Consider the following 24,453-nt stretch of genomic DNA (forward strand, 5'->3'; position numbering starts at 1 on the left):
ACTGTTTCACCAGTTATCTACTACCTACCACCAACACAAGTATGCAACTTATACACCAAGGTTAGGTAAATGCATAGAAATCACATAATGGATTCAAACCTTGGTCTCTAAGGCTTGCATCCACTTCATTAACTACTAGGCCACACCCTTGGGTCCACCATCATTACTAGCCACTAACGTCAATCATTACTACCATCATTATGACAAATCATTTCTATCATCACTAACCAATGTAAATATTATTTTAATAAAATAATAGTGTAAATTTGTTGAATTTTTATTTTTTTAATAGTTAACTACTTTTTTTATTTGAGTTATATATTTGTTACATTTATAAATAAATAAATAAATTATGCATACTTATATCTTAGAAAAAATAATTCAATGCTCAAATCTAAAACAACATCTTAATCATTCAAATATATATTCAAATTCACACGTCTTCATTTTTAATAAAAACAAGGAAAGTAACTCAAATTTATCTCAACCCTTTTATTGGCCACCTTAATTTACATTCTTTATAATAATTGATCTTTTTTAATTGGTTATGATGATAGAACATATTTATATTCAACTACGTACTACCATAATTATTTTAATCAACAAAGTTATAACACACTACTCATGTCAAATGTACCCGTTATATTTAATTTAAAAAATCATCCAATATATTCTATATGAATATAAAAGTTGGATATGAATTAAAACGACACATCAACGCGATGAGACGTAATTAGACTTATAAAGTTTTTAATTAGCAACATTCCTAAAATATAATCATCGGCCACAATATAAGTACATCCTTAAAATAAGTATGTAATATGAATAAAAAGTCAATAGAATTTATTTATTGTACTTAATTGCTAGTTGATGACACATTAGAGCAAGTCAATCCTTTTGACTATACAATAAGTTTGTGGTGGTATGATCGAGACCTCTTCATCCTTAATTAGAGATATTGAATGCACTAGAATAATCTTGTTGGGAGCGTCTTCCTCAGAAATCCTTAATAAAGTTTTAATATCATTAATATATGTAATTTTCACCCTTTCTATCCGCAATTATCAACGATATATAATCACTTATCATCTCTGTCATCACAATCACCATCACTATTATCAACTATCACTATAATCGTCAACCACCAATCACCTCTATCATCACAACTAGTACTGCTACTAATAATGATCACTACTATACTTACCACCTCCATCATTATAATTATGTCCAATGCCGCCGCCGCCGCCTAAGTCATCACTACCACGTCCACCATCAGGCACTACGACTTCTACCAACCACCTCCACCATTACAATTAGCACTGCCGCCAATTACCACAGACACATTTTCAACCACCACAAATTCTTCAATCATCACAATAAACACCACCAACTACTAACAACAATCAACTTAATCATCACAATCATCTCTGTCAACCGCCATCATTACACCAACTATCTCCACCATTACAACTATCCCCACTAGTCATCACTATTACTAATCTACAACACCAACTATTACTATCACCATTACTACAAATCATCTCCGCCATCACTGGTGAATATAAATATTTTAAAAATCAAATAACCAACTTTGGTATTTCAATTTGCAATTGTTAATTTACGCTTGCTAAAGTAATAGTATTGTAAGTAAAAAATAGTTAATGATCAAATACATCATCTCGCTTTTTCACATTTTAACTATCAATTGTTCTCTTTTTCTTTTTGAACTATCATTATTTATGTATTAAAACACACTTCAACTATCTTGTGACTAGTAGGGATTCTTTTAAAGCTCATTTTGTAACATCAACACACATAAAATTTGAATTATTTGGTTGCTTGTAATTATTTTTTTTCATTTTTTTTCCAAAATCTAATTTCCACAAAGGAGCTATGAAGTTGGTAGTTGATATTCCAAAACAAGTTGAAATTTCATTTTCAAAGGAATGTATTTGTGATAAAAAATAACAGTCAATTGGACTTATTTATTGTTCTTGTATGTAATTGATGACATGCTAGAACAAAGTCAATCCTTTTTTAGAGGAAATTTACAAGAAGTGCATAGAAGTAAAAGTTGGAATACATCTAAGACTTTATAATTCATCCCTTTGCAATATTTTATCTTCCCTTTCCTTTTCTTTGCTGTTACGTATTAATTATTATTCTTCCACTTGTGTCATAGTTTATAAATAATAATGAAGGGTTGAATTTGAATGTTCAAATCTTAGGTATTTTTATATTTTTGTGTGAATAATTTTCATCCATCACTTTATATACAATCATTAGCTATCATTATTAACCACCTCAGTCATTATAGTCACTATCATTATTACCATCGTCAACCATCATCAACCATCTCTATCATCACAACTATCATTGACAACTAGTATTGCTGCCAACTCTAATATCAATCGCTACCACACCTACTATCTTCATCATTATATAATTATTTGTCCCATCACTACCGTACAATGTCGTCATTGTCACATCCGCCACCACTATCATCCACTACCACAACCATAACCAATATCTACTACCAATCATTTCCACCACCAACTACTAATATCAATCAACTTTACCATCACAACCACCACTATATCAGTCATCATTACTCTAATCACCATAACATCAACTCCATCTTAAAACAACATCCAATCATTCAAATGCACATTCAAATTCAGACCTCTTTATTTTAATAAAAACAAACAATGCCACACAAATTTATTTTAACCCTTTTGTTGACCATCTACATTGTTTATAGTAATTGATCTTATGTCATTGATTGTGATTAAACAAATCTATATTCAACTACGTACTACTAAAAAAATTTTAATCAACAAAGTTATAACACGCTATTTATGTCAAAATAAAAAATTAATTTACATGTACCTACTATAACTTTTTAATAAAAAGCATTCCTAAAATATAATCACCGGCCACAATATAAGTACATCCTTAAAATAAGTATGTAATACGAATATTTTTGTGAACAGAAAGCAACCTCAATATTTTTTTCAAAAAAAGAAGAAGCAAGTTTCATCTTTTAGCTAACCACACCTTTTCTAAATATTTGTTACATATCAATATTAAAATCTGTTATATTATTTTAATAAATATAATATTTAAATAGACAGCAACTTTTTTGGTTGTTACGTCGTTAATAATCTAAAGAATAAATCTTATATATTCTATAAACTATAAAGCAAAGTAGAGTACACGGATAAACTTAATATAAGAAATAAAATATAATTAAGTAATAAATAAATTCAAAATAAGAAAAAAAGAAAAGAGGAGAGTAATAATATGATCATACCAAATCAATAGTTATATAAAAGTATAAGATATTTTAGGTGAATATTTGACCATGTTTTATTGGGAAATTGTAAAAGTACTTTTTATTTTCAAAGTGAAATACTATGTGAAAATAGAAGTTGTGTTCAGTCAAAATACTAATGAGAGAAATATTAAAAAATACCCCTAAACTCGATATAAATAGGAGTGTTTTTAACATATCTTTCGCCTTTTAATTAAGAGTCATGTACCCCTACAAGAATTTGAGACCACTAGCTATGTCATATGACAACTCAAAGGTGTATCTAAATGTAGTCAAGTAGATGAGTGTTTTTAAGACCGTCAATAGTTCACGAACACAAACTATTCACGCCAAGTTTATGGTGTTTTCAATACTTCTCTCAACACAAATTAAAGTTATTTTAGACTTTTTATGAGTGATTTAGAGTGAAAACAATGAAAACACATTTTTATTTGTTTTTCAAATTGTTGAAAATTGCATTTACCTTTCTGACTTTTGTTTCTTGATGACTCGAACTCATGAACTTAAGCCTTTTTATCTCCCTTCAAGCTTTTACCTTTTTGACTTTTATTTCTTAATGACTCAAACTCATAATCGTAAATTTTATTATTTTAACAAAAATACTTATCATCCGAGCAATTTCCTGTCTTAACAAAATAACTCCATACTACACTATCAAAATAAATACTCGTTTTTGTACTACTATATATATAATATGAATAATTATAAGGTAACAATCATTCAAACAAAGCCATTAGAAATCTAATGGCACTTGCTTAAAACATCATCTTCTTTGTTAGCCTCACTTTCCTTTTTCATTCACCGGCAACACCGCCGTCCACCGCCGTGTTTCATCCTTCCTCACTTTCCATTTTAAACATCCTTCAGGGTTCAGCTCACTAAAAGCTCTTTTTTTTTTTGCTATAATTTTCACATCTGAATTCTGTTTCAACCGATTATCATCTGTTTGAGCAAAGTTAGCTTTTCCTTGAAAAGACTGAGATATATGGCTACTGTTAACGAAATTGCATCTCTTACCTATCTGGGGTTAAGTAAAGTTGTTTTTCCTAAACGGTGTCGTTTGGGTAACCCTCAAACTTGGCTGAAATGGAGGAGTAGCTGGGTTTTGGGTGGGGTGGGTTGTAGTAGTCGAAACCCTAGTTTTGTTAATCCAAGGAGGAATGGGTTTAAGTTGTTTAATTCGGTTGAATTGGGTAGTTTTGTGACGAGTGATGATGAGGAGAAGAATGAGATGAGTGATTGTTTTTTCGAGGCGATTGAGGAACTAGAAAGAATGACGAGAGAGCCATCGGATGTACTTGAGGAAATGAATGAGAGGTTATCTGATAGAGAATTGCAGTTGGTGTTAGTGTATTTTGCGCAGGAAGGGAGGGATTCGTGGTGTGCGTTGGAGGTGTTTGAGTGGTTAAGGAAAGAGAATAGAGTCGATAAGGAGACGATGGAGCTTATGGTTTCGATAATGTGTGGATGGGTGCAGAAGTTGATTGGGTCTAAGAGTGAAGCAGGAGATGTAGTGGACTTGTTGGTTGATATGGACTGTGTAGGATTGAACCCGAGTTTTAGTATGGTTGAAAAGGTTATATCTTTGTATTGGGACGCGGGTGAGAGGGAGGGAGCTGTGTCGTTCGTGAAGGAGGTGTTGAGGAGGCAGATTGCTTACTCAGATGGTAATGTAGATGGGCAGAAGGCTGGTCCTGCTGGTTATCTTGCTTGGAAGATGATGGTAATCTTTATATACTCATTGAATTTTATGCTATGTACTCCTTCCGTTTCAATTTGTTTGTCGTTTTGACTTAACACATAGTTTAAGAAAGTAAATATTGAATCTTGTGGTCTTAAACTAAAGATAGGTAGAATTTGGTTACCTTGCCTGGAAAATGATGGTAATCCTTGTATACTTGTCAAGTTTAATGCTTAGTACTCCACTTGTTAGCTGTAAATATTTGGTGTATTTCTCCCATTAAAAAGGTGATGTCACCGAGTATTGTTTTCTCTCCCCAGCTTTGAGTAATATGGTATTGGATTGAAGCAAATACACCCCCCCCCCAGTGATATTAGGACAGTTGTGTATATATTCTATTTTCCCATCCTTATTGTGAGAAACATGTGTGCCTCGTTGTGCCACTTGAATACGATTACTTGTAGAATGTTTATAGATGGTTGTTGGCGAAATATTTTTAGTCGGTCAGGTTGGATAGGTTGTGGCAACCAAATTCACAAACTATGATTCCCAAATAAAGTAGTGTTAGACAATTAACCTTGATAAGGAAACTCTTTTGCTATGACATCTAGGATCACTTCACCATGAATTTATCGCTGCAAACTCTCTGTCCTCCGGTTAAACTGCTCTGTACTTTGGTTTTGAGAAAGTGATATGGTCCAATGTTTTGTTATGTAGTAGAAAGAAAGGGGGTTAATACCAAGTAGAGAGGAAAAAGGTCTGGTAGTAACTTCTTCATGTTTTATATAGCCTTATCAAAAATAGTTGTATGTATGTATTGTATGTACGATTTTCCTGCTTCTAGGATTTGGTTTGCAAAATTATATCCATGTCTTAAAGCTTTATTCTTTCCGTCAGGAGGAGGGTAATTACAAGGATGCAGTCAAACTAGTTATTGACATTCGAGAGTGTGGGTTGAAGCCAGAGTTATACAGCTATTTAATTGCAATGACAGCTGTGGTAAAAGAGCTGAATGAATTTGGGAAAGCTCTACGCAAATTAAAAGGTTTTGCCAGAACTGGTCTTGTTGCTGAGCTTGATTTAGAAAATCTTAGGCTCATTGAAGAATATCAAGCAGATCTATTGGCTGAGGGTGTACAGTTGTCCGATTGGTTGATTCAAGAGGGTGGCCCTTCTCTTTTTGGGGTGGTTCATGAGAGGCTTCTTGCAATGTATGTCTGTGCTGGCCGCGGAATAGAAGCTGAGAGACATTTGTGGCAAATGAAGTTGTCTGGCAAGGAAGTCACCGGAGATCTTCAAGACATTGTCTTAGCAATATGTGCTTCCCAAAAGGAGCTAGGCCCCATCTCAAGGCTGCTTACCGGGATGGAGGCTTCAAGCTCGTTACAGAAAAAGAAAACATTGTCATGGCTGTTAAGAGGTTACATTAAAGGCGGACACTTAGAGAATGCTGCAGAAACAGTAATTAAGATGCTTGACTTGGGTTTGTATCCAGATTTTCTGGACAGAGCAGCTGTGCTGCAGAGACTAAGACGACGAATTCAACAATCTGGAAGCTTGGAAACATACCTTAACCTTTGCAAACACCTTTCAGATGCGAGTTTGATTGGTCCATGTCTTGTATATCTGTATATAAAGAGATATAGACTGTGGATAATAAGGACTCTTTGAGCAACCTTGAAGAAGCTGTTGCCTGTTCTGAAGATATAAGAAGACGGTGCTCGTCTGTTGCAGGCTTTGATATGTATAGTTTTAGATGATTCGAGAAAACGTACAGTGAGCGAGAGAGAGAGCAAGATGTTGGCTGCTGGTCTAATTTAGATGTCCAGAATTGCAACATTCAGCATCTTGTTCTCAAGTTCAGTTCGTATATATTAATGTACATGTAAAACAGCGTGAGGTAGGAGATAAGGTCTGCGTACATCCAGACTTCACTTGTGAGATTACACTTGTTATACTGTTGTTGTAAAAGTATGCCATTACCTCCCACATCGCGAGAATGAATAATAAACTATGCCCTGTATTTCAGGTATATTGTCCTGGCATTACTATCGAGCTAGCCATTAGTAATAAACTATGCTCTTGTATCTATTATTGGAGACCATTAGTGCTATTATTCTGAGTATATGTATGTAACTGTTGTTTGTATGAGAGATTAGAAAAAGACGGTTATTTTGCTGACATATTTGAAGTGGTTAATTTTTTCCTTCGAGGAATTATCAATATATTAAGCCTTATAGTTTGGAATTGAAATTTCAATGAGAAACTTTGGAATCTATTTTCGAAGAGCTAACAAAATCGAAATCTCAATAGATTCAGAAATCACACGTTTCTCTTAATCATCTAACCTACTTTTACGTATCTACTCAAAGACTAATCTACTCTTACGTATCTACTCAAAACTAACCTACTTTTACGTATCTACTCAAAGAAAGGTACTTCCATAATCATCTCTTAATCATCCCGCCTACTTTTACATATCTACTCAAAGAAAGGTACTTTCGTAATGAATGATGCTAAAAATCATGATTTGTTAATATTCAACATTGATCTGAATAATTAACGGAAGAAACACCAAACGTATCCCGAACTTCTAACAAATATTTCTTATTTTTAAAAGATAAAGGTCCTTCGTGGACATTAATTAAAAAAGAGGCAAAAGAAAAAACAAAACAAAACAAGAACGCCATTTCAGCTTTGCTCTTTTTTCTCTGTATCTCTCCCTTAAACTAATCGGTATAAACTCTTAATTATGGTGTTTTTGCATACTTTTTAAAAAACCCTTAATGTATAGCAACCAATCAATGGATTATATAACCTTTAATTAATCTCGATTCCTTTTAAGATTTGCAATTTCATTTTGCCCACTAATTGCTTGTGAAAATGCCTCAACCAATTTATTCTATCATTTGGCGAATCATGTTGATATATGTTGGTGGGTTTTGAAGTTTATGTAATTGGTTTGAGGAAAGTATGGATTTTGATTTCAAATTTTTGTTTTCCTGATTCAGTTTTTTTGTTTTTCAGAATTGGGTTGTCATGATACGAGGTAGTCGTTTTCGGTTGAAAGGGTGGCAACAGGCTGCTGTTGCAGTTGGTTCTGCAGTTGGTGCATTGTTAGATCCTCGAAGAGCAGATCTTATTGCTGCTTTGGGCGAGACGACGGGGAAACCAGCTTTTGATAGGGTTCTTGAAAGGATGAAGAAGAGTCCTGAAGGCAGAGTAAGGCCTTTTACTTGATTTTCTCTTCATTTATATATTTGATTTGCTAGTCCATCACATTGGCTGATTATCTTGAAGAAATACTCCTGTAATATTTTGTGAAAAAGGTTCTTTGCAGTGCAATTAGAAGGGGTTTGTTCGTTTGGTTCAAACGTCCATGGGCTACTGCATCGAATCTAAATATGCAAACTGTTTAACTACAAAGTGGATGTCACTTGCAGTTATTTCTATTCTTGTATTAGAACGAAAAACACTTCCTTTGATACTTGTTAGAATGTTCTAATGTAACCTACATAGGATGGATCCTCCATTTGTGTTTATGTACCTTGAACATATGAAGAGGGTATAGGCACTGAATGTTGATCCTTCGAATATTTTATAGCAACTTAAAATTGAAATGCACCTTTACTATGTGGGCTGTGGCTATGGTCACTTGTGAACCTTTCTGACGACTGAAGTTATTGTGAACTCACAAAAGCTCCAGTTTTGAGGATCATTCACTTCCTCCTAACTCTATACTTGTAGCAACATATGAATTGCCAGTATTCGATGAAATAGAACAAACTAGTTTTTGATACAAGAAGACAGTTTCTTCGTACTCCTACCCTTAGCAAGCAGCCCATTGAATCCAAATTCCTAGCATTATGAGAAGAATGATCATCCAGTTCTTCAAATGCCAATTTAGGAATGTCTACTTGCCTCAACTGACTGAGAAGTTGCTGCAGTTTGTAGTCCGTACTTTTTGGTGCAATTTCCTGAGCTATTTGTAGCAGGTTTAGGTTGTCTCATGCATTACTTGTTCTCAATGACATCCAATTTGATTGTGCATTTGGTAACCATACTCATCATGACTAGTACTGTCTTGAAAGAACATCAAAATTTAAAATGCAATTAGATTAATAATGATAGTTAAATCAATAATGTTAGTCAATGTTGTGGACTCATGACAAGGTACTGTCTTGAAAGACCCTCAATTTCTTTTTCAATTTTCCTCAGATGGATTCCAATATCTTTACTTCCTTTCAGCTTCAATGTTTCATCACTTGACACAAAGCAGCAGCAATTATATCCTGTTCAACATCATTGTTATGCGGCAATAACACCGGCCATCTTTCCTCTTTTTGCTCTGATGGAATTGAGTTCGTACACATCATGTTTTCTGGCTCTCTTAGCGTTCCGTCAGAGTCTCCCATAATTCATCTCATTGGTCAGCGGCATTTTCGAATCTTGTTCCAAGAAGCCTTCAAACGGCTTGCTTTATTGAAACCTATCACCACCTTTATTCATCATTTCAGACTCGAAGTCCCAGATCATCTGCTGTGTTCTCTCGTATGCCTTGAGGTGGGAATCTCCCACTGCTGGTTTAACTCAGGGTTTCTTTTGCCTCACCAACTCTGCCTTGTTTCATCAAGCAAAATACCCAAATTGCACATCTTGTTGTTTTCTGGTGCAATCACTAGTGCCCTCCTGTTAGCATCCCTTGCTTCAATGTAGTTATTTTGCTGTCACCCTAAGATTTCAGCATCTTTTAGGATCTTTGTATTGCTTACACCATGTACCTAACTGGAAGCATTGTGAACTTGTCCATAGCTGTTACCTGGCATGTGCTGGTGGTGTTGACTGTTGAAGTACAGCTAAGTGTTACTTTAGTGCCTTGATAGCTTGATGTAAGGTGCAGTTAGGGGCTCACTTATGCAGTGAACAAAGTGGCTCAAGCAAATGCTTGGAAACTCTTAGCTGTGTCGTTCTTCTCTTTTGCTTTCCTAATGAGTTCTCTGTTTGTTCTAGCTGGAACAGATAAGCCAGTATCGATTATGCTTCTGACCTTCTTTCTTGTCTTATAAAGTTTGGGGTGCTTTGTATGCTGGCAACCTGTACTAAACTTTGAAAGATGAAAGATCTAGCAGTTATAAGGCAGATAGTACTAACATAAAGCTTGTGATATATGTTCATTTGCCGTTTTATTAGAGTACTCATCATCTCATTTTACTCCTCATTCTATCCGTTTTTAAGTTTCCTACAACTAGTTTGAAGTAATTTTCGTCTATTGATTGTAGTTTTGGATGTATTTATACTTATACCTCAGGAAATACTGTTGGAGCGACCTCGTGTGATCTCTACAAATGTGGGGCATGCATGGGACCTGCCTGACAACACTTTTGGTGCTGCATACGCAAGGTTCATGGGATCTAGGAACTTTTCACCAGATGATCGCCCACCAGTGCGATTCATGGAAACTGAAGAGTTAGCATATGTAGCTATGCGTGCTCGCGAGGTGCATGACTTCTGGCACACCCTTTTTGACCTTCCAACAAACCTGATCGGAGAAACAGCACTAAAAGTGATCGAGTTTGAACAGATGCTACTCCCCATGTGTTTGATGTCTGTGCTAGGGGGTACAGCAAGGTTCAGTGACAAGCAAAGGAGCTTGTTTTACCAGCATTACTTCCCATGGGCGCTTAAGGCTGGAGCTCGTAGCACAGATCTTATGTGTGTTTACTATGAAAAACATTTTCATGAGGATTTGGAAGATGTTCGTCGTAAATGGGGAATAATTCCAGCTCCACTTCCTCCAAGACCAAATGCAACAATAGCTGTACCTCTTTGAAGAGGAATTGAAACTATTAGACTTTCCTGCAATTTGCTCTATACGAACAAATGTAGATATCTACTATATATGAGTGCAGTAACACAAACCTTTTAAGGTTTTTGTGTGTTATTTTCTTTTGTTCTCATTTTCATTTGCTCAAGTCATTTGTACTTGTTATTTTGTGGGATGGAATGCTCTTTTTATCGCACCATTGTTATAGAACCAACCAAATACTTGCTATGAAACCATCAATTTTAAACCATTTGTAGTTTTTGTAGTGATGAAAAGACAATAATCTGCAATGATATAATTCGTGCATGTGAAGAAGTGATGCACGAATAGGGAGATGTATGGTTTATCCAGGCAAAGGTGGAGGTAGGTCGAAGAAGTATTGGAGAGAGGTAATTAGGCATGACATGACACACCTGCTACTTACCATGGACAAGGTATGAAAGTCGAGAACTATGGCAGAAAATTAGTAAGTAGTCAACAATATCTTGTTTCCCTTAACAATCACAGATATGAAGTTTAGGCAAGAAAAGCTGTTCAATCAAATGATCAATTAACAAAGGTGGCATATTACATTGAAAGTAACTTTAGTTTCATGGGTGTCAACTGGGACTTTGGATCAAAGCCTTATGCAACTAACCCTTCACAACAACCTGAAGTACTCACAATTACAATTACAACATAGTGTCGAAACACAAAAGGTAAAGAAGTGATAAAACAATTATCCAACTGTAGATTGGAGAATTGCTTAGTTGCTACCACCACCGAAGAGATAACCCAAAGAAGATCCACCTCCAGGAGCAGCATGGACTTTGGTAGATGGCCGGTCCTACATCAAGGTAAATCAACGATACATTATACAGGACAAGAATTAATAAGATCGACTCTATTGTAAGAGGCCAAAATTATTTCATCATAATTCAATGACAAACTGACAATTATAGATTCCGAGTAGGAACTAAAGCATATTTATCTGAATGGGATTCTAACTGGCAAGCAAATGCCACAGGATCAATCTCAAAATCCACAACAATATGTTAGAAGTCGGTCAGGAAGTCAGCAGTCCCCCAAAAACGCAGGATTACAAATTATTCTCACTCCACAATAGGAGAGTTTACATCAATAGAATGTGCTAGCACTTATCCTAATCTGAAACACACAGCCAGTGAGACCACCTATGGTTGCAGCAACAAAGATGCACGCACACTCATAGACTGGTGCAAATGTACCATTTGAGCAAAAATGCTATCAAGAAATTCATGACAGGAAAGCTAATAAAACAAGTTCAATACCTGATAGATGTAAATCCAACAATCGGTCCCTATTCAATAATATGGATGGCAGAATTGTGGTTAAGATAAGAGAGATTAAGCCTGGAGATTAGTGTTATTAAAAGCCATCGCTTTTGTCGCTTAAAGCGATGAAGAAATATGAAACAAGGGATCATTGCTTCATGGGTGAAACCATTAAGCTTTTGAGAAGTGCGCAATTCAACTAATGAGTGCAAAGAAATCCCAATAAGAAGCAATCAGTTCTTTAAATCTCAACTTTGAGAAATTAGTTATCTAATTGCAATTTGATTATTATACTATTAATCCACATGAGTTGGTGGTTTTTAATTTTCCGCAACATGTATGCCTAGAAGTGTGTGCAACTTCTCGTGTTTTGCTTCAAGCCTCATTGACCTTGTTGCTTTTTTATTTCAACTTATAAAACACTGCTGGAGATGAGGTTCCAGCCTGCAAGCTATCTATTACTCTACCTCGGAAGTCGGAACAATCAAAATATTTTTCCAGCAAAGCATGAAAATGAACTAAACAAGCATTTCAAAAGACATCATACTAATTGACACAAGGGCAATACCGTGATAAAGTTGCCTGTGTTTTGACCATCTCCCCCAAAATGGTTTCTCGAAGCAGTGCTCTGAATACCAGCAGGAATCTGCTTAGTAGCATCAACTGTAGCAGAAACGGTAGGCTTTGAAGCTGGCTCCTTATTTATTGCCTGCCCTTCACTTTGAACAGCTGGGGCATTTCCCGTGGTTGGTTTTGGCGCCTCACCGTTTCCAAATAAGTATCCCAGTGAACTTTGCCCTCCTCCATAGCTGACTCCACGACCCATTTCTGTAATTCTCTCTTGTTAAAGAATCCCAGGAACAACCTGATTCAAGAAACCAGCAAGATGTAGAGGCAGGCCATATACATTAAAGATAAGAGAAACTTTCAAATATGTTAGCGAAGATTTCATGCACCAAGCAACAACATAAAAGAAGAAGCACAGCTGATAATCAAGCGACAGAAATGAGGAAATCCATTATACTTTGAGCATTAGTGGAGACTGTGACGCTCCTACTAGTCTAATTATAATTCAGAAAAGAAACATCAGTACAACACTGAAGTTGATTAGAATCTTCTTATAACCATATGAATCCACTATAACAGTGCTGGTAGAAACCATGAAGAACCACGAAAATATTAATGTAGCTTTAAAAGTTTCAAAGTCTGCATTCTCTTTGCAGTTCAACGAGGGAAACTTGGTGAGTGACATTTATGATTCAACCACATATCAGAAGAAGAATACAACTCTTTTGCCAAGACTAGGCATCCTTAAGCATGCAGGGAGAATGAAAAGAAACACAAGAAACAGAGATATCATCTTCGTCACAACAGGAAGAGAAATACTCACAAGTCACATACCAATAATCTTTCCCTCCTTTGAATTAAAACCAAAATCACCATTATTTTTTATGATCTAAAACAAATAAAGAGCTCTCATCTCTGAGACAATTTCAGACTTGCATATTCTAAACCTATGGATAAAAGGGACCTTTCCACTCTCCCTTCTTTAGTGAGTTCCTTTTTAGTTAATTGAGCTTTTCCTAGGCTCCACATTTTCTATTTTTCCTTTATGAACTTGGCGCCTAATTGTTCCGACCTCGGGGATGTAGTTGGTGATTGGTAAAAGTGGCGAGAAAGTCTCTTTCTTCTCCTCTTACCTCTAACGGCTAGAGGTGAGTGGAGAAACATGTCGATTCTCCTATGCTCCACATTTTCTCCTAAACTATCACTAAATTTCTTACCACCTTTCCCATTAAAAATGAATGAGGAGTCCCCTAGTGCTGACCAAAGTACTCATCACTCCTCCAATCCTTGCCTCACTAATTCATCAACGCCTTTCCTAAACATACACCATGTCTAAGTTCTCTTCCACCAGCCCCAAACAACTGTAGGAAGTTCATCTCCCACTCAAACAGAGACTCCCTGAAGTCCTAATACCCCAGATCCCTTGTAAAAAACAATAGCATCCCATCACCCACACTCTCCCTTCCTGAATCAATAACATCTTACTTTCGAAACCTCGAATCAAGCCTTAATAACTAAGAATTAACACCTAATATTACTATTTTCATCAACCAATGCTTCTGAATTGTTAAACACAACTAAATTGCTTCTTAAAGCAAACCTCATAACAATGACAGAACAACCAAACAACAACAAATTAACAAGCACACAAACCCAAACTCAACTTCATCAAAAAAATCAAACTTTCAACAAAAAAGAATCAACCCCAGATCTCTCATCAAAACAAATAGCATCCCCATCACTCACACTCTCACACTTTGAATCAGTAATCTCTTTACTTTCAAAACTCAGAATCAAGCCTTAATCACCAAGAATCAACACCCACTATCACTATTTTCATCAACCACTAGTTCTCAATTGAAAAAGACAACAAATTTGCTTCTTCAAGCAAAACCCAACAATGAATTTAACAACCCAACAAACCCAAACTCAACTTTATCACATAAAAATCCAAACTTTCAACAAAAAATCACCAAAAAAAGCTCAGATTCCCATAACTTTGAATCAAAATCATACATACACACAAATTGAAACAACCCCATATACATAAATCTGATTTTTTTCTAGGAGATCTGAGAGTTAAAACTTTTCTGATTACCTTTGATTATTTTGGATCAGATCAGTATTTGGATGTGAAGAAGAAATGGAAGTACAGTATATTGCCTCTCTTGTTCACCTATAATTATTAGTATTACTTTTGTTTCAAAAATAAAAATAAAAATAATGATGGAGCTTTGCTAGAGAAAATATACAATATGGTCCCCCATTGTTTTTATTTTTCACGTTCGATATTCGATATTCGATATTCGATATTCATATTGAAAATTATGTTATTTTGGTATGTAATATTTGAATTAAAGTCCTAATTGAATTTGAATAGTGTAGTACCGAGTCCATTTTAAAGGAGAAGCTCTCAACATGATTTTCTCGATACTCACCGCTCGAATTCGAGACTTTTGATTAAGGGTGAACTCTAGTACGCGTACCAAACACCAAATAGAAAAGAAAAAAAAAACTCATATTTAGAATCATGTACATCTTTTTTGGTAATTTTTGTTATCTTTTTATTTTATTTCTATTATATTTGATGTAGTTTTGCATTTTGGAATTTTTAGAATATTTTTTATGTTTTTGATTAAATCTTTTTTTTATATATAATTCTCGTTATATCTAACCTTAAAATTTTGTTAAATATCTTATGAAATTCAAAATTACTCATTTTTGACAAATTCAAAAGATCAAAACTACTAGAGTATATTTAATGGATTATTTAAATCAACTTCAAATCTGAATTGAAAGGTAATTTGATACGAAATAATTTTATTGTTTAAATAAAAATAAATTAAAAGATAATTTGATACGACATGATTGATTTTTCATGTGGGGGAGGTTTAGAAAATGGAGATGCTTTTCTTTGAAAAAGAAACAAAAGTAAGGGAAATTTTTTTTGCAAGAAAATAAAGAAAAAGGAATAAGCATATTTTCTTTACTATAAATTATTGTTGTTAATCAAGAAAAAAAGTGTCAAATTCAAGTTTGATGGTAGTTGGTGGAAATAATTTATTCTAATATAAATATCAGTAATTATTTTTGCAATTTAAACTCATAGCTTATAAATCAAACAAAATCACGAAGGGCTTAATTTAATAAATTGAAGATTTATTGTGTACATTAACTTGTATAGATAAGTTTATGAGATAATTTCAACAATACATGTAGTTTGATATTGGATATTATTGAAGACCAAAATAAATCTTATCAATAATTGAAGGTTAAAGAAGGTAAATATCCCTATCAATACATAGGGCATATGGTGTAAAATGTTTTCTTGAAAAATATTTTTTAGAAAATAAGTTGATTTTTGTAAATAAACAAAAATTATTACTCTAAAATTATTTGTGATAAATACAAAGGTAAGGGCGTAAGCTTTTTTTTTTCTTCTAGAGAATATATTTTCAAAATATTTGATCAAGAAAAAATATTCTCAAAATATTTGTTTGACCAATTGAATATGAAAAAATTTAAAAAATATTTGACCAATCATAATGTCTATTAATTATTGTAACAGAAAAGAAAAAATATTCTCAAAATATTTGTTTGACCAATCGAATATGAAAAAATTTAAAAAATATTTGACCAATCATAATGTCTATTAATTATTGTAACAGAAAAGTTAATATCTTAATAAAACATATTAGATAAAAGAATAAAAAAAATCAAGTCTCATATTATTCATTTTAACAAGAACATTAATATTTTTTCACAATAAGATATGCCAAGTCAAAGAAGGTACAAATCTAGCAAATCACTTAATATGTCTTTTCAATTAATTAGATTTTAGACTTTCTACACATTTTCTACCTTTAAATATTCATATTCCAAAATAATTTTTGCATATATTTTTTTCATCACAAGCAAATGGCTAAACTCTCATCAACTTTGTACTTTTTCCTCCTCCTTGTTTGTGTACTAGGTACATTTTTTCAATTCTCACTATTTCTTTTTGTTCTTGTATTCATTGTAAATCTATTGCTAAATAGTTCGTTGACATACTTTTTTTGCTATAAAATATCTCATTTATCTATGAAATTTCATTGGATATGTTATTATTGATAACGCGGGTTATGTTATGTTCTTGAACAGGTACTAATGGAATTCGTGATACGGCTAGCAATGTGATAGTACCAAATGATCAATGCTTAACAGCTTTGGGTGTATGCAGTTCTAAACTTTGTGACGAACAGTGTTGTGAGAAAAACTGTTTTGATAATTTCAAATCACAAAATCCAAGTGGTGGTTGTGAGACGATTCCTGGCTCTGCATTGAGAATTTGCAATTGTCACCATGATTGTGATAATTAGAAAACACACACACAAAAAAAAGAATCAAAACTTTTAATTCAATATTATATGTGATACATTTATGTATACTTATTTAGAATTCGATTTTATGGGAAGAACTATAGCCTAATTTATCTTGCCTTTACAATATTATGGTCTCCTATTATTATTTTTCCACTGAATGTTTGATATCCATATGAAATATATGTTATTTCAATATTTGATGTCCGTATTAAAGTCCTGATTAAATTCGAATCATGCACCACATGACTTATTTTGAGAGTGATGTTATCGACAAGATTTTCTCCATATCGTTCGAATTTGAGACCTTTAGTTAAGGATGAACTTGAAGCAATGTGTATTGTCCTCTAAAAATAAGTATCAATCGAATTTTCTCCAAATCTAAAGCTTGAATTTGAGACCTTTGATTAAGGGTGAACGTGGAACAATATGTGTTGTCCTCTAAAAATAAGTATGGCTTATTTTTTGTAAATGCTTATTAATAAATTCTAATTGTTTTGTTTAAGGAGAATCCTATGAAAGATGAAGATTTAACATAAATTCATATTACCATCAACAACAAATTTGGTACAGTGGATGAGATTGCTCATTTCTTAATTGAAGGTTTTAAACTCGAATCGTGGGTATATAAATTTTTTTGATAGGGAGCACTTCTCTCCGAATAGACCTTATGCGATGTAAATTCGAAATAATCGGACTCTAATACGAGCGTCAAGCATCAGATAGAAAATAAAAATAAAAAAGGAGAGAGAGAAACTCTAATTTAGAATCATGTACATTTTTTGGTAATTTTCGTTATCTTTTTATTGTGCAGCTTCTTTTTTTTTTTTTTTATAATGTGCAACTAATTATGTTGTGTTTGGTTATTTCTATTATATTTGATGCACTTTTGGATCTTGCAATTTTTAGAACATTTTTTGTGTTTTTGATTAAACATTCTTTTTTAATAATTCTTGTTATATCTAACCTTAAAAGTTTGTTAAATATCTGATGAATAACAATATTGCTCATTTTTTTACAAATTCAAAAGATCAAAACTATTCAAGAATATATTTAAATGATTATTTTAAATCTACTTCAAACATAATAATTTTATTGTATAAATAAAAAATAAATTAAATGATAATTTGATACGACATGATTTATTTTTCATGTGGGGGAGGTTTAGAAAATGGAAGTGCTTTTCTTTGAAAAAGAAACAAAAGTAAGGAAAAAAATTGCAAGAAAATAAAGAAAAAGGAATAAGCATATTTTCTTTACTATAAATTATTGTTGTTAATCAAGAAAAAAGTGTCAAATTCAAGTTTGATGGTAGTTGGTGGAAATAATTTATTCTAATATAAATATCAGTAATTTTTTTTGCAATTTAAACTCATAGCTCATAAATCAAACAAAATCACGAAGGACTTAATTTAATAAATTGAAGATTTATTGTGTACATTAACTTGTATACACAAGTTTATGAAAGAATTTCAACAATACATGTAGTTTGATAATGGATATTATGAAGACCAAAATAAATCTTATCAATAATTGAAGGATAATGAAGGTAATATCTCTATCAATACATATAGACCATATGGTGGAAAATGTTTTTTTGAAAAATATTTTCTAGAAAATAAGTTGAGTTTTGTAAGTAAACAAAAATTATTATTCTAAAATTATTTGTATATAATTTAGATAAATACAAAGGTAAGGGCGTAAGCTTTTTTTTTTTCTTCTAGAGAATATATTTTCAAAATATTTGATCAAGAAAAAATATTCTCAAAATATTTGTTTGACCAATCGAATATGAAAAAATTTAAAAAATATTTGACCAATCATAATGTCTATTAATTATTGTAACAGAAAAGTTAATATCTTAATAAAACATATTAGATAAAAGAATAAAAAAAATCAAGTCTCATATAATTCATTTTAACAAGAACATTAATATTTTTTCACAATAAGATATGCCAAGTCAAAGAATGTACAAATCTAGCAAATCAATAATTAATCCATTTATAGTTTTACTTAATATGTCTTTTCAATTAATTAGATTTTAGACTTTCTACACATTTTCTACCTTTAAATATTCATATTCCAAAATAATTTTTGCATATATTTTTTTTCATCACAAGCAAATGGCTAAACTCTCATCAACTTTGTGTTTTTTCCTCCTTGTTTGTGTACTAGGTACATTTTTTCAATTCTCACTATTTCTTTTTATTCTTGTATTCATTGTAAATCTATTGCTAAATAATTCGTTGACATAATCTTTTGCTAATTAATCATTAAATTTGATTTATGATGAATTTTTTCTTATGTTTAGCTATAAAATATCTCATCTATTTGTGAAATTTCACTGAATATGTTGTTATTGATAACGTTGATTATGTTATGGTCTTGAACAGGTACTAATGGAATTCGTGATATAGCTAGCAATGTGATAGTACCAAATGATAAATGCTTAACGGCTCTGGGTGTATGCAGTTTTAAACTTTGTGACGAACACTGTTGTGAGGAGAAATGTCTTAATAATTTCAAGTCACAAAATCCAAGTGGTGATTGTGAGATGATCCATGGCTCAGGATTGATAGTTTGCAATTGTTACCATGATTGTGATAATTAGAACACACACACAAAAAAAAAGAATAAAAAAATTTAATTCAATATTATATGTGATACATTTATGTATACTTATTTAGAATTCGATTTTATGGAAAGAACTATAGCTTAATTTATCTTGCCTTATCTTTTTCTTGTATTGTATGTTATTTTTGGTATTTAATTCGGATATCAAGCCTTATGAATGGAGAAACTTCTGACATGAAATGTTTTTCTTTATGTATAAAGTACATAAACTTCAATAGTTTGGGCGTTAATTATATCTTATTGTGAAAGTTTTCCGTGGCGGAGCGAAAAAAATTGCTACTAGTGAGATTTGAACTCACAAACACTTTAAGTTTGTACCTTTACTCTTTCAAGGCGTTTGAAACCACTAGACTACATCATATTGTTGTGTCAAGGGTGTCCAAAATATTTTATTTAACAACTTTGATTATCATTTTACTTATATATACGGTATAATTTTTCGACAAAGGGTATCCAATTGGACACCTTGACATAAGGGTAGCTACGCCACTACACCCAATATATAGCAAACGATACATAAGTTATGTATCATATACAAATAACTATAAACCAGATTCATATTGATTTAAGTTTGATATAATTGAGGTTCTGTATTAACAATAACATTTGTACCAAATACATTATACACAAACAAAGTTGTAATATATCTGATAGAAGTGGAGTCATGTATCGAAATATTAAGAGAGAAGGAAAAATGAGATTTTGTAATTAATTCAAAAGGTACAAGTCATGTAATTACGTAATTTTTTCTTTCGCGATATGGATCTAGATTAATCGGGCCATTAGATTTCAAATACTAGATATTTAATTAAACAAGAAAAAGTATGATCTTCTAAAAGAAATAGAGTTTATAAACTCTTAATGAAAATGAATAAAATATTGGAATTACATGAATAATATTGACATATTTATTTATATATATGTGTGGAAGTAAGTTGTTTCCTTATGAGTTACGACAATTAAGCTTACTTTTATGATCTTATATAATCAATTCTAACTTATTTAAATTTGACGCATAATTGTTCTTATTATTATTGGATAGTTACTTTGTCCTTTAAAAAAAACTATGTAGCAAAATGGGAGAACAAAAATATAATACAAACTACATTTTCTATTATCTTGTTATAACTCATTTTGTTCGCTTGAATTTTATATTATTATATTCACATTTTTACTAACACTTAGACAATATTATCAATATGTAATACTCAAATATTCATTACAAGCCGATTTATTAACATTATTTTCAATTTTTAACGATCATCTTCTTTAACAAAATATTTTTCACTCGCCACAAAACATTGGAAAAAAATGACTTGTATCTCTAAAATACTTTTAAGAAAAATCATTCTCGTCATACTAAATAGACATACATATGCTAACAAATAAATAATAATAGATATATTTTAGACTAAATTATATACGATAACAACATCATATATCAGTGTCTTCTCGCAGTATTAGAGTGATGTTGAAAGAAATAAAAACAAAATCTCCCTTTTATCTCTAAGTTTTTTTCTTTTAGTAAAAATTATTCTGAATTGTTTGTAATTGAATAATATTATACTTTTATTTATTTATTATATTGAGAAGCATAACTATCGAAGTTGCAACTCTATTTTTGAAAAATTGCAAATTAAACCACTACACTTATTATCATTTAAAAGGCGAAGAGTCAAGTTTATAAAGGAAGAGATTAGAGTTTCATTATTTCTTTTCACTTCAATTTTGAAAACTTTTAAATTATCAGTGTATATAATTTAAATCTATTAGTAATTTTTTATTCAAGAAAAGACATTGTGAAGTCAATTATCCTTTGTCCTATCAACATGGCTTGTAGTGCAGTAGTAAGACTACTTCACCCTTAATCAGAGGTCTCAGGTTCAAGTCCTCGGTATAGAGAAAATCTTGTTGGGATGCCACCCTCGAATGGGCCCTGCAGAGCACGATCTGAATTTAGTCGGAGCTTCAATATGGGCTCCAGACACCGAATGGAAAACCAAAAAAAAAAAAATTTTTATCCTTTGTCCTACCACAAAATATATCCAATCATTCACCAAAATATATTAAGGAAAAAGAACATCACATATTCTTTCCATTTTACTAAAGATGAAAAAATAATTCAAACCTCATAGATTGTGCACTCTATTTATAGCCCTAGATAAACAATTTGTGAAACACACCTTGATAATCCAATATTTTAGCACATCTCCACTTAAGCAAAATGGCTAATTGCTCATCCACTTTATTCATGTTGCTCCTCCTTGTTCTTGCATCAGGTACTTTAGACCTATAATTTTTCTCAAGTCGTTTAATTCTAACAAACACTCGATATAATAACAGTAATAAGACAACTATAAAATTCTCGCGTCATAATTATTTTAATATTTAAGATTATTTTTTCCTATGTATATGTATAGGTTCTATGGTGCTAGCAAGCAAATATCCAATACTAGATGATCCCCTATGCTTGACTTATTTGGGTCCATGTGGAAGCAAAGATTGTGATGATCTATGTTGTAGAAAGAAATGTATAGACATGTTCTATGTAAGAAGACCAAATCCAGTTTGTGAGATAGTTCCTGGTTTTGCAGGTCGATTATGCAATTGTTACCATGATTGTCCTTAATTAATTAAAGTTTATTAAGATTAATGTTGTTCATATTTTAAAAATATGAACACTTTTAATTGTTATTATAAGTTTTGATGTCATTGTACTTTGAACCAAATGTTATCTTAATAAAATATAATATAGTAGTGCACATCTTTCATTTGCTTTTATTTTCTTCATTATATATAGAGATTTGTGAGAAAAAAATATATTAAGGGAGTTGTCTGTTACTGATGAATGTCGTTCTCTGTAATGTATGAATCAGAATTAAGTCGAATTTTAATACAGACATCAAAAATCAGATGAATTTTTGTTCTTAAGAAAAAAACTCTGTTTTGCATAAGATGGCTATAAGTTTTGTTTTTTTCCATTCTAACTCCTTTGGTTAAACTCTGAGTAGTTTATGGATCGGAATGTCAAATCGGAACAAGTATAAGAGTAGCTAGTACTATTGTATCAAACAAAATTTAATCTTTGACTAAAATAAATTAGTAAGAAAATCATATTCTTGTCTAATTAATTCAAACTTTACAAATTATGTGCTCTATATAATATTTATACATACTCCTAGATGAACAAATTGCAACGTACTTTGATTATTCGATTTATTAGAAGAATGACCAATTCCTCAATTACTTTGTGCATTTTGCTCTATTAGTAGAGACTATTATAGGTATTAGCAGCGATTAGGTTTGCAACTAAAACAAATTATTAGTGGCGGCTTTAATAGATATTAGCAATGATTAAATTTGCCAATAACATATATTATTAGTGGCAACTATTATAGGTATTAGCGGTGATTAGTTTTGCCACTAAAGCATGCTATTAGTGGTGACAAATTTGTAACCAAAATAGACTATTAGTCGCGACTTTTTTAGGTATTAGCGGCGATAAGTGTTGCCCTAAAACATACTATTAGTGGCGACTTTTTTAGGTATTGCGGCGCCTAGTGTTGTCACTAGAACATACTATTAGTGGCGACTTTTAATGGTATTAGCGGCGACCGTGTTGCCACTAAAACCTACTAATAGTGGCGACTTTTATTAGTATTAGCGGCGATCAGTGTTGCCACTAAAAACATACTATTAGTGGCGACTTTTATTAGTATTTGCGGCGACTAGTGTTGCCACTAATAAAATACCATAGTGGCGACTTTTATTAGTATTTGCGGCGACTAGAGTTGCCACTTAAACATACTATTAGTGGCGACTAGTGTTGCCACTAATCTATTAGTGGCAACTTTTATTAGTATTAGCGGCGACTTGTTTTGCCACTAAAACATACTATTAGTGGCGACTTTTATTAGTATTTGCGGCGACTAGTGTTGCCACTAAAACATTCTATTAGTGACGACTTTTATAGGTATTTGCGGCGACTAGTGTTGCCACTAAAACATACTATTAGTTGTGACTTTTATTGGTATTTGTGGCGACTAATGGGGATTCTTGTGACCTTAATTCATCTCCAAATATACTCTCACACTAAAGAATTGATCTTAACACCTAAGAATAATTTAATAATTATTGGTGTAATATACTACAAATATAATACAGTACAGTTGAAAATAAAATAACAAAAAGTCAATAAATAATTATTTAGGCCGAGTCGCGAATATCTTTCTTTTTTTAAGTAGATTCAAACTCGCTGCAATATAATCTACACCGATCCAACAATATCACTCTTGACTTATCCCCTCCAGGATACAACAGTCCAACAATGTCGTACAACTCAAACAACTCCGATCCGGATTAGTTGAAGATTTCAAAGCTCCACATAAAAACACCTCCTTCAACATATAAATATTCTCTTTTGTATATTGAATATAGTTGAAAGACTTGAAATATTTTCTTTGTCTCAACTCTCTCTTTCACTAAACTTACCTCACTACACACTACAATATTTTTCCACATTTCTCATCTTAGTTTGACATACACTACACAAAGGAAGAAACGCCACTATTTATAAGTGAGGAATTCTTCTTTGTATTGAATAAGAATAATGTGGATAATATTGTAGATAAATGAATGACTCAAAGATTACATAAGTTATAGTGTATAATAAGGTAGAATAATGGATGGAATTAGTGGTAGATCTTGGCAATAGTGATTATTCGAGTTACACCAAAATAATGACTACATATTTGTCAACT

The 24,453-nt window shown here is 32.3% G+C and overlaps 3 protein-coding genes across 3 annotated transcripts; 2 read left to right on the top strand and 1 right to left on the bottom strand.

Moving 5' to 3' along the window:
• The first annotated feature begins 4,049 nt into the window (after window positions 1-4,049).
• Window positions 4,050-7,028, top strand: LOC125829726 (pentatricopeptide repeat-containing protein At2g30100, chloroplastic). The gene is made up of 2 exons (XM_049508916.1): window positions 4,050-5,057; window positions 5,913-7,028. The coding sequence occupies exons 1-2, from the start codon at window positions 4,320-4,322 to the stop codon at window positions 6,684-6,686; spliced, it is 1,512 nt and encodes a 503-aa protein (XP_049364873.1). The 5' UTR covers window positions 4,050-4,319; the 3' UTR covers window positions 6,687-7,028.
• Window positions 7,029-8,032: 1,004 nt separating this feature from the next.
• LOC125829699 (ubiquinone biosynthesis protein COQ4 homolog, mitochondrial) lies at window positions 8,033-11,018 on the top strand. Its single transcript, XM_049508889.1, has 2 exons — window positions 8,033-8,237; window positions 10,324-11,018. Exons 1-2 carry the CDS (start codon window positions 8,055-8,057, stop codon window positions 10,843-10,845), a joined length of 705 nt encoding a protein of 234 aa, XP_049364846.1. The 5' UTR covers window positions 8,033-8,054; the 3' UTR covers window positions 10,846-11,018.
• Window positions 11,019-11,379: 361 nt separating this feature from the next.
• On the bottom strand, window positions 11,380-14,984 carry LOC125829698 (protein SPIRAL1-like 1). The gene is made up of 3 exons (XM_049508888.1): window positions 14,797-14,984; window positions 12,700-12,996; window positions 11,380-11,665 (listed from the first exon to the last, which is right to left on the bottom strand). The coding sequence occupies exons 2-3, from the start codon at window positions 12,955-12,957 to the stop codon at window positions 11,585-11,587; spliced, it is 339 nt and encodes a 112-aa protein (XP_049364845.1). The 5' UTR covers window positions 12,958-12,996; window positions 14,797-14,984; the 3' UTR covers window positions 11,380-11,584.
• Window positions 14,985-24,453: the final 9,469 nt, after the last annotated feature.

This window comes from Solanum verrucosum, unplaced genomic scaffold (genome assembly GCF_900185275.1).
Source record: "Solanum verrucosum unplaced genomic scaffold, falcon-dt-bn FXZP01000008.1, whole genome shotgun sequence".
NCBI classification, from domain to species: domain Eukaryota; kingdom Viridiplantae; phylum Streptophyta; class Magnoliopsida; order Solanales; family Solanaceae; genus Solanum; species Solanum verrucosum.